The sequence below is a fragment of the Nomascus leucogenys genome, chromosome 15 (assembly GCF_006542625.1).
Source record: "Nomascus leucogenys isolate Asia chromosome 15, Asia_NLE_v1, whole genome shotgun sequence".
Classification (NCBI taxonomy): Eukaryota; Metazoa; Chordata; class Mammalia; order Primates; family Hylobatidae; genus Nomascus; species Nomascus leucogenys.
In genome coordinates this window covers 52,719,036-52,731,189 of record NC_044395.1, presented here as the reverse complement: position 1 = coordinate 52,731,189, position 12,154 = coordinate 52,719,036, and the positions used below count along the sequence as shown (strand labels likewise).

The 12,154-nt window shown below is 34.3% G+C and overlaps 1 protein-coding gene across 20 annotated transcripts in view; it reads right to left on the bottom strand.

Annotated features, from left to right (window-relative positions):
• Positions 1 to 12,154, bottom strand: part of DLG2 (discs large MAGUK scaffold protein 2) — a 2,190,999-nt gene that overhangs the window by 439,295 nt on the left and 1,739,550 nt on the right. For all 20 annotated transcript variants that reach the window (XM_030828789.1, XM_030828794.1, XM_030828795.1 and 17 more), the window contains one exon: positions 169 to 237. In XM_030828789.1, the coding sequence (XP_030684649.1) occupies positions 169 to 237 (69 nt within the window). The remainder of the gene's footprint in view (positions 1 to 168; positions 238 to 12,154) is intronic.

Genomic DNA, 12,154 nt, shown 5'->3' with positions numbered 1-12,154 from the left:
AAGAGAGAAAGAAAGAAAAGAAAGAAAGAAAGAGAAAGAAAAAGGAAGGAAGGAAGGAAGGAAAGAAGGGAGGGAGGGAAAGAGAAAGAGAGACAGAGACAGGGAGAGAAAGGAAGACTTTATATTCCAAGGCTGCACAGTTTAAGAGGTTCTGTATTATTATCTTACCCTTCCAGGGAGATGGCCCGTTGTAGAGTCACTGAAGGCTGACGAGTTGCGGTGCTATGTTGGGAATGACTGCAAGAAAAGACAGAAGAAACACATATCGTTTATTTAAAATGTTTTTGAACATTTTAATCGGTCCTATTGTCAAGAATCAGTCTTGAAAGAAATACAGTAGAGATTAAATATTTGGTGATAAGTAGAACCCTCCACCAAAATATAGTACTCTACGAGATAAGAGTTAATTTTTTTATAATTTGATTTTAATATGTATTATTCAAAAGTAAGCTTTTAATGATAGGTAAACATTAAAATGAACACACATATTTGGAAAAGGTAATTTTTTGCCCTTGGAATGAGATAACACAGAGCATAAAAACATACATTTCTTTAGGATGCAATGTATTTTTTTAAGCTGCAGAATAATTTTTTCTAACAAAATTTTACACAGAGCCTAATCTGTAAATCAGAGAAGTTATATTTAATTAGTATAGATGTATTTATTAGTTCAAATTTGCAACACTTAGTTGTAAATTTAGTTAATAATAATTGAGCTATTTGATGAACACAAAACTTGAAAAATGAAACTTCCAGCTGCGTGTCAATCTTCAAATTTAATGTAGTTCTAGATTTTGATTACCTGTAACAAGACCGATTTTGTAGATAAGTAATATAAATAAAATGAAAATATCTAACATTTATTGAGGTCTTAAACACTTTCCTAAGTGTTTTTAAATTTTTATGTCTTTTATTTCTCATAAATTTATGAGGTATGTCCCATTTAACAGATGAAGAAATTGAGATACAGAGAGGATCAGAAAGTTGCTCAGAGTCACATGGTAACTTCTATGCTTGAAATGGCATTGAGACCGTTTGATTCTAGAGTCATTTTAAATTCTTATAATGATTTTTCACATTTTTAAGAATTCGTCTTGTAATCTTAGAATATTCTTTAGAAAGAGATAGCAGGAGAATCTTTTATCTGAGATAGGCACAATAATAATAATTCAACAGCCAACTTTATTGAATGTGTAATTATAGTTTATAGTATTAGTTAAATATTTTGGTTGAAATACTATTTACATATACACATAATATATGAACAAGTGTATATATACATATATGTATAAAAGAAACCTGAGTCTAGGATTTCTCAGCACAAACACGGCAAGTGCTGACATTGCCACAGAGAATCAAGGTACAGGCTGCAGAGTCTTTCATTCAGAACCTTGGTCACCACAGGCGGGAAGAGGTGTTTTCCTGTGACACGTAGATAATATTTGTCTAAGGTTGAGGGTACAGAATTTTGAGACCATAGCTGAAACCTAGAGAATGATATTCAAGTTAAAGACTGTGCCTCTTCAAGTTAAAGATTATGTTTCCTGGTATCCCTCACAGTGCCAAGATACTCATTGATCATGTTTTCAATTGACTAGTTGAAAAGCATCGTAGCATTCAGGACTTGGATTATGTAGCCAGACTGCCTGGCTCAACCACATATACCAACGTAACCTTGGATAAATTACTTAAATCTCTCTGTATTTCAGCTTCTCATCTTATAAGACTGGGATAGTAACAGCACTTTCCTCACAGTGTTGTTATAAGAATTAAATGAATACAGTATTTAGAACAATGGCTATCACATGGTAAAGCTATATAAGCCTTTGTTAAATAAATAAACCAATACGATTTAGCAGAGTGTGTACTTTGAGATGTTTAGTACCAAATAAGAATAATTACTGTATTTAGACCACTTCAGTTCGTCATGCAGTCAGTGCCACAAGGTGTATATTTTTGTGTATAATGTTAGTGATAAATATCAAATTAAAATATATTTTCTATTACAAAAATATCATAAATTTATAAACATATAAAATAAAATAAAACATTTTCTATTACAAAAATATTACAAAATTACTGGAAATAAAAACGAGAAATTAAAAAAAATTCACCTATAGTCCTATTACCTTCTTTCACATTTTACTGGGTTATCTAATGCAGTTTGTATAGGTGTCCTCTAAGGTAGATATAAGTATTCCCATATACAAGAAAACAAAACATACAGAATTTAAAATGATTTTCAGAAATCAACAGCTTGCAAATGTGGAGCCAGAGTCCAAACTAAAGCCTATCTTATTGCCAAGTGTGTGTACTTTCCGTTCCATCTTACTGACTCTCTATATGTCCATATGTATTTCACATAGTTGTATATATATACAGAAACATATGTAACTTCATATCCTCTGCTTTTCCTCATATTTAAGCATTTCTAATAGGGTCTCTATAATTATTATTTTGGTGTTATATAACATTACTTCCTGTGAAGATATAATTAATTAACTATCTTTGATAGTTGGATATTTGGGTGATGTTTATTGTTTTAATATTACAAACAGTGCTGCAATGAACATGTTGATATCAATTACTTTTTTCTTATTCTACAATGTCCTTTAGATGCATTTCCCAAAATGGAAACACTTATTAGTTTCTTGATTTATGTTATTAATTACTTTTCAAAAGCTTTGTACCATTTTATTGCCTCTAAAAATGTGTATCTGTACCAGTTTTCCCATAGTCTTACAAGCACTGACATTATAACTTTTAAAACACCCTAACAATTTAATAGATGAAGAATGATGCTTCATATTTGTAATGAGAATTTATTTGTTTATTAGTGAGAATGACCATTTTTTCCCATATACTTATTGGCTAATTGTATATCTTTTGTGCAAAATGTCTAATCCTTTCCTTTACCATTTATATTCCACTGGTCTAGAAAGTACCAACAGTTCCTAGGGAGCTCAATTATGGTCACTAACCAAGATTAATAAGTAACTGTAATTTCTGATAGCTTTCTCACCATTAGCTCAGCCCACAAAACTAAAACAAAAAAAATTCAGTAATCTCACTTCACTTATCATTACCTTATAACTAATTACTTTGTTATTCTACTCTATTCCAATAATATCCTCTTTAAAGTTTTAGCGACAAAGTAAACGCAAATGGTACCATGAGGTGCTCAGAGAATTTGACTCCTTTTATATTATACATGCAAGGTTAGCCAGTTTCTCCTAGCATGTAAATTTGGAACAAACAGAGCCTTTACCAAAATGTAATTATCCTTTTACTATCTTCTAAGACAAATACAGTGAACTGAGATAAATACAGTCAAGACCTGTGGACACAAATGAATTTTTGTTATTCCCAAATATAATAGTAATGTCCAAGCCATACTTGCAGGAGGGATACTTGTAGTGGATGTTTGGAGCTACCTGATGGTGACTACAACTGGTATTTTAAAGAACACCAAACATTTTCCCCTTTGGACCAAGTAGGTTCTATCCTTTCCACATTATTGGCTACATAAACAATGTGCTGTAGAGTTACCATCGCTAAGAAATTACAGGTAACAATTTCCTGTCTCTTTCACCTCCTCAGGAAGAGAGGCCAGTCAGATGGAATTCTGAGATCTGTTGTAGAAAGAACCAAGGGAGGAAATCACAGCTAAAACATGCTGCTTTGTGCTGCCATCTCATTTTCCTACATATCCATAATAGCACCCAGGGCTATGAATCACTAAGATTTATTCACATGCCTATTTCTCCTACAAAGTCATGTGTGCTTTCAGAGCAAAGTATTGGGTTTCTTCATCTACACATTCTCAGCTCAGGGTTGGCACACGAAAGACCCTTCATCAATGTCTTTTTGAATGATGAATACCATGGATTGAATTCCATCTATCTGTAAGGCCCCCATGACTTCTTGCTTTTAAATTTTGCAATAGCATCAAGAACTAGGTTTCATCCCCATTTTCAAGGGAAAAAAGTACTTGCTCCTCTGAGACAAACCATATTGTCTTATAAAAAGTTGAAATCAAAGCTCTGTGACTGGTCTATATAGAGCACCTGAAATACTCTGTTAGAAAATACTGAACTCCCACTTAGTAACACTGACAAGTTCTTTTTTCCTTTGGTATAAAATACCACCCATTATTTTTACCATGTATGCTCAACTTCCACGTCAGTGGCTTTTGAAGATCATTTTTATGAAGATCACTTAATAAAGGAACTTCTCTGTCCCAACCACAGCACCTCATTAGTAAGTCCTGAACATTCGTGAAGATTTAAGTGACAATGGATAGTCGGTGGGTAGAATGAGCATGAGGGAGGCTCAGCATCATGCTACAACATGGATGCTGGAGAAGAAGTCCCCTGTCGCCTGGTAGAAAACCTGTGGCACCAATTCCCTAGTTAGGTAACTTGGCTGAGGTACTAAATCAGGCAACTGTGGAGATAAATATTACCAAGCCTTTTTAAGATCCAAAGAGAGGTATAAGCCCTATTACCTGTCCAAATGATGCTGTCATTAAATAAAATTGAGCAAGTGCACAATAGAGTTTCCTTTCCAAGAACTCTCTGATTTTTCCAAGTAAAAGACTCCAAACTGTTGCCTAAAAAATGAAATTTGAATGGTGCTGAAAGATGCATTCCTATTGCTGTGCTTAATTAAGAAATTTTTGAGCATCTGAATTGAAATTGTTCTATTACACATAGAACACAAAGGTCCTAGCTGGTGGTAACAAATGGCTTTTAAATTTTCTCCTTCTCTGAGGCAATGAGAGGCAGAATAAGTGGTTTTTCCAATATGTTGTAATATTAAAACTATGTTATTTTAATGGACAGCACCAAAGGTTTTTTGTGTACTTTATTAATTAACTGATAACAATAAAGTTACTTAATGTGACTTGTAAAGTCACATTCATCATTAACATATCTCCTTATGGATATTCAATATTGCCTATTTTTTCACTTCGAATGAACTTGCATTTATCCTTGTCATATTTAACTCTTCATCTCTCTCTCTTGCATATTTGTATCCATCATTTATTTAATCTACCTTAATATTTCTTTCTTCTCTTTTTCTGTCTACTTTCCTTCTCTCTTAAGGTAGTGCATGCATTAAGTTGTCACTATTCTTAAAAAGAAGAGTATGTCTTGGATATCCAATCAGTACCTCAAATTTAACATAATTAAAACATCATCACCTTCCCACATGAAACTGGGTAGTCCTCCTGTTGTTTCATTGACACTTAACATGAAGTGTTTTGTATAATTACTTATATGTTGTAGTTATACCCAATAAATGTTAATTGGGCACTTATTACACACCAGGGATTGTGTTAGGTGCTTGGCATGACTCTTTCATTCCTCAATATTGTAGTACTCAATAAATATCTGATAATAAAGAGAATGGTGAAAGCAAATACATCATTTGGCCCATGTCCAAATAACATGGATAGCATTTTTCAATAAATCCCCAGGCATATTTAATTGGCAAACTATCTAAGCTATGTTTGGAAGAATATATAAGTATTTTAAAGGATGGTGAAGGAAAATAAGACATTTTGAGAATCATGAAGAGCATGACCAAGATCATGAAGGGTCAAAAATATATGGTGTGCTCTGGAAACTTGAGTGTCTTGGCTTGGCCAGAGCAGAGTGGCCAGGGGTAAGGTCAGGAAGCTGACTGGGGACGGGCAATGAGGGACAATGAATACCCTGCCAAGGTCTGGTCTTACACCTGTTGGCAATGGTGGGCTCTCCAAAGTTATTAAGTGGGGGGGAATAAAGGGGTCAAGATGGTGATAACAGTGATTCAGAAAAGTAAACCTGAAACTATTCTGAATAATGAAAGGAAGTGGAGGAAATCTATAGTCAGGGAGACTAACAGTAAACCATCAGGGTGAAGAAAATTAATAAATGCCTAAACTTGAATAATGCAGTAAAAATTAAGAAACAAGAATGTATTTAATGCATTTAGAGGTAGAATATTCAGGAATTAATAAGAAGGAGCTAAAGAGAAGACACTTTGATTCCAGTGATCTGGCTGGGTAGGCATTTCTCCTCCCGAAAGTTAAATTATCCTACATATAAAGGGCCCTGTTTTTCCCTGGGTATAGGAAGAGTTGTGCTGTCTTCTGTGACTTTTAAGCAAGCCTTCAAAAATAGACAGACTCTGGTGTTAGGATTGGGGGAGGTGAGGAAGAATGAATGCAGAATTCTACCATTGACTGAAAGGATCACGGCTCTATTAACAGAAGTGCATGTGTGTAAAGGAAAGTGCAAGCGTGGATAGAAAAATATAATTGAATTTGATTTTGTACAAGATTAGCTTGATGAACCTGTTACACATGTGGGAAATATGATCTACAGTGGATATCTATAATTATTAAAAAGTTCTTCCTTCTCTTGGTGTGATACCCGTCTGTCCACAGTAGCCACCAGATGACTGAGATATTCCTTGCCTCTTCAACCCTTACAAATAAACATTCCTAACACTTTTGATTCTTTCTTTATGAGATAGTTTCAAGGTTCTTAGTTATTTTTCCTTGTATGTGCTTACATTTTTCTTCTGATATCTATTAAGTTGGTGCAAAAGTAATAGTGGTTTTTGCCATTTTTTTAAATGACAAAAACCGTGATTACTTTTGCACCAATCTAATATTTAAACTGCAGAACGTAGAAATGAACTCATAGTTCCAGATGTGTTCAGATCAGGGACGAGTGCCATGAGATGCTGACTTTTCTCCATTTGGATCCCATACTCCTGTCATAGTAGCCCAAGATAACATGGACTTTTACAATTTGCTGAATTTTATTGCTAAGTTTAGAGTCCACCGAACCTCTCATGTATTTGTGACCTCAAATGATTAAAAATCAAATCTATCATGTACTTACACATTGGATTTTGGGACCCAATATAGTTATCACATGTTAAATTTAATGGTACTGATTTTGATCTAGTTTTTAAGTTTGTTAAGCTAACATTCAGTCATCAATTAAATTCAATAAGTATTTATTGAGCATTTAAGATGTGTTGGCCATTATAGAATTTCACTCTTTCAATCATCAAATTTTACATTTTTATTTAAGTCATTGATTATAATAAGGCATAAGGACTGTGCATTGTGGCAAATCATCACAGATCTCCCTCCAGTGTAATAGCTAGTCCACAAGTTGTGCTGTTGAGCCCTCTTAAGCAGCATCCTTTTAATAGACTAACCAATCTTCTCCACTCTCTCAGTGACAGGCAGACCAATGTCCACAGCAAGGAGAATGCTTATGTCCCATAAATTTCCATTCCTTTCAGGTGACTTGCATACTAACAAAGAATCAATTGTAATTGTTCTTAAATCTGTTTATTCTTACTGCATTTATTTTTATAATTACATAATTAAATGTTGCAAAAATGAAATATGTGTATAAAAAAGCCTTGTCTCTATCAAGAGTAAGTTTGCTGATCTTGAAAATCTAAAAACAAGTATGTATTAATAGTTAAAAATATTGCTGTCAAATTAGATCTGAGAGAGGTAAGATAAAAATATATTATCAAATAAAGAATTTTTCACTTAGTTCACTTTTGATTCTTCCCTAAATTTAAAGAAATCCAGCATGGAAAGTATGGATGATGCATTAAGGTACAATTTATGTAAGAAAAATGAAATAGAACTTCAGAAAAAAAATGGGTCCCAGGTTTCTGGCCTTACAAGTCAATTCGGTATGCCAAATATTTTAAAGCAATTAAAGAACAATTTAGACATGGGAAATAACACCATCAAAACTGTGGCCAGATGTTGAAAATGCCAGAAAAAATCTTGACCCTCACATATTAAAAAAAGATGAAGGAACAAAATATGTTAACTGTCCTCAAATTAAAAGTTCTGATGACTTAATAGAAATGCAAAGTGTAAGATTATACTAATGATAATTTGTTTAAAATTAAAATTGTGGACAATTAAGAAATCAAGCATGCTGGGACAAACAGATGGATACAAGTATGAAGAAAAATATTAAATCAAATTTAGAACCCCCAATTTTTCATTCCATAGCCAAAGATACTCAAAATGTGCTTTTACTTTATATTAAATGGCTTCACTCAACAGTCAGTAATGACGTGGTGACTCAAAAAATAAATTGGATATGCTTTACTAGGAGAAATACCATTTTTTTGTTTTAAATACCAATAAAACACTCATTTTATTATGCCATTATACAATTATATTTTTTAAAAGTTAAAGTGAAGTAATGAAGATATGCAGGCAGTTTTTAAAATAAGTGAACTGTTTAAATCCAAACTATTGTCTAACAAGTCAATAACTGGTTCTGGATGTGCAGGGTAGGAAAAGTTCTATTATATGAATGTCTAACAGGATTATCAACCAGATATTAGTTCTTTCCTTATCTTTAAAGAATAGCATGGGAGAATTTGGAGTCTTCTTACAAAGGAGACTTAGGTTAAGTTGCACAGCCAGAATGTGGTTAAGGTGAGATCGAAGACAGATGCAATTCTCAGCCTTTGGTTTTCTCCATCCTGTGCCACTGCGACCCCATAGTCTTCTCTGTGACAACAGTTAAATGATGAACATGGCAGCCCAAACACTGGCCATTCTAAAAATCCCACTCATCACTGTTAGGTAGTTGAGAGACTGAGAGTGCATTTCAAATGCTGAACTAATCTCCATGAAAAACTCTTTGCTTAAAGCAATAATGAGAAATCTCAGCATTTTGCCCAGTGGACTGACTCAAATGGATTATGACTGGCCTCAAAGCCTGAAACACCAGGAGCAAAATATAGTGTTTTAATACAGCGGGCATATTCCTGCCTTTACTCATTTTCTTTTGGGTGGCTAGCTATACATCATTCTTCTAGGCTTTTGTAGTATACAAGCTGCATCTCAGAAAGCAATAAGGCACTTAGTAATGTATGTACATTAAAAAAAACCCTTTCCCCAGAGACCATTCTTCACAAAGAAAATGAAAAACTGAATTTATTAGAGCTTAAACCAAGTATTAGATAGGTCCATAAATGTAGCTACTTCCAAAAGGAAAGCAAATTTTAGTTAGAAATTTTATATAAAAATAGGTACTACAAAAAGCACCAATTGGAGAATTAGAAATGGGAAGATTTTCGTATGCCAGCTAGGATTTTAGGCATCTAATTCAAATTGCCCTGGATATTTTTTCATTTCACATAGGAAAGAAATTTTTCAGAATAACACACTCTGATTTTTATTCTTCGACAACATTGAAAAGGCAGAGGTTTTTTTTTTTTTTTTGGAAAAAAGGGCAGAGATCTGGATGTCAGAAATGTGGTCTTTCCCCCATGCTCATAATGAACTAAATGGCCCTAGATAAGTCACTTCATTTTCCTTGTTTTGATTTTTCCTTCCATTTCTTTTCAGTTGTTACTGTCCTCTCCTACTTTATTGGGTGTAGATGGGAAACAGCACTGTGATGGGGAAGGAGCATGGGCTTGGAAACAAATGGACTTGGGTTAGGAATTTCTCAGCTTTCTTAATGAGGTTCTTGACAATCTCAAAACTGAACATTTTCATCTCTAGTCCTGTCATCATATAATGTAGATAATAGTACCTCTGCACAGTTTGCTCTGTTGGGGAAAATAAAGCAATGTATGTAGAAAAAGTTGTAAAGTATGAATGAAGCATGGAAAATAGTAAATTGAAATTACTTCCTAGAAAGGCAGAGTGACTTGGGTATAGGTGTCTCTAAATACTGACCTGAACCTGAAATAACCAATGGGTCAAAGGAAGGAAAATATGGCTAGAGCTAAGAATGGAATCTGCAGGATATGGCAATTGCATGTGTTGTGTGAGTGAGGAATCCAGGACAACTTCCATGCTTCTAGTTGGGGTGACTGGTCAGCAGTGGTGCTTTATACTGAGAAAGGAGTACAAGAATAATAATAGATTTGAGGGAAATACGATTATTTCGATATTGTATCTGGTGAGTTTGAGGGAATATGCATGCCATCAAGGTAGAGATATCTCATTAAATGGATATTAGAGTTAAATCTCAGAAGTCAGTAATGGTCTAAAAAGGTACATTTTGGAGTCAATATTGTATAGGTTCATATGAAGCCATGGATATTCCTAGAAAGGTTGTGATGGAAAGAACTGAAAACTGAAATGAAGACTTAGTGATAGGAAACATTATAGGATGAGTAGCAGAAGATAACACAGAAAAAAAAGACTAAGAAGGAGAGAATCGAGAGGATGAATGAGGATAAAGAAGAGAATAAGAGGCATGTCAGCCAAAAATGGGAGCAAGGAGATAATTTTAATGGGAAGACTTTGGTCAACAGTTGCTAAAGACCTTAGAGCCCTTAAACATGAAACAGGGAGTACTGCTCTTTGGAGTTTGGAATATATTCTGTAGGCAAAGAAGAGGTCATGAATGCTTTTAAGCAAAATTAAAACATAGCCACTTTTGTAGTTTAGAATAAGCCCTTCATGATCCTCAGGTTTATAAAACAGCTGGAAAAGGGTTAGAGACAGCCAAGAATATGTGGAGAGAAAGCAGTTCTGAAGAAGACTGGCATGAATTCCAAGCCTTTCTGTTCTAGCATTTTCAGGGACCAGTCCTTACAGAGCCTTTCTGTAGAGCAAATAGAACCCTTTACCCTGACAGGGGAATGCCACATTCCAGTGTGGTTTCCAAGGCTAAGAAATGCAGAACACCTCCTATTATTTGCTGGGTTCTAATTCTACAATCTATTTTCCTTATTGATTTTTCGTGCAGACATCCAAATAAATATAGGATGTTTGACTTCGTGGGATCTGTTAGTCTGTTTGTATTAGCCTCGTGGAAAAGTCCCAGCTGTATAATGAAAGAGGAGATGTTTCACTTGACATCCGCAATCTGAATCTTCCTTACGATGGTCATGGCAGAGTAATTCCTTACAATGGTCACTGTAGAGTTATCACCCTCATTGTACTAATAGGTAACAGAATAAAAGGCCAATTGTTCAGTTCCCTCTGCTCTACTATTTATACTCCGAAGGTAAGAATTGCCTCTTTCTCTGGTATTCTTTTTGGTTGAATATGTTCCAAGTAGTCATTTGTTCACCTAATCTTCTACTTATTACCAGAGCTCTAGTATTGAAAAGAAGAAAAAGTAAGTTGGAAATTAAGAGCCCAACATGATAAAATGCAATGCTTTCTAAGATTTTAAATTTGATCCAGTGAAGTGAAACTAGTCACTGGCAACAAACTCCTTCCATTTAAATAAGTTAGCGTTTTCCTCTGGGATTAATTTTCTGACACAAAGCAATTTTTGCAAACATTTGTGGCTGTAAACAGCTTGATAATATTTAGCATTCATAGCCATTAGATTACCAATATAAGGCAAATATTAAATGTAAAATATCAATATATGGAAAGTATCTAAACACTAAAATGTTTTGTCTTTGGATCTCAATGAAAATCTTCCAAATGAAGCTTTTAATGAATTTCCCACTAATGAAAAATGACTACTTATTAGCAACTATGTTGTATGCAACTTACAACTTTGTGAGGATGCAAGTGAGAGGACTTGAAAAGGCATAAGGGTAACAATTTTTAAATCTATGATAGTTTTCTTACCCTTCACATGTCTTAAGATTTGCAAAGAATTAAAAAAAAAACCCACCTCTAGAGGCCAAAGTTTTATCATAGTTTGCTAAGTTAATAGAAGATTAAGACATCCATTCTCCATATCTCGGCTTCCCAATCACCTAAATGGCCAATACCCATTTGTTACCACCTGGTATATGCAAGGAATTATGCCTGGTATAACAAAGGAAAAAATAAAGCCTAAAATAAAGACCATGATTTTCAAGCATATATAATCTAACTTGGGAGAAAGGACAGTCATTTGGTCATTCCAGTTCATTCCCTCCCATGTCAGTTTGGCCTTCAATCTTCCTTTCTGTAAACAGAGGTACTGCTTACTGAGTTCAGTTGAAAAATCTAGGCATTTTCAATGATTTATTTTCCATCATACTCCATACCCAACCCATTAACAAGCTGTTTTACTTCTACCACAGAAATATACCCTACCTCTTCAGTGCTACCAGCTTAACGGAAACAATACGTTCTCTTAGTAGACTGTTGAAACAGCGTCCCAACTGGTTTTTCTCCTTTCCTGCAGTTACT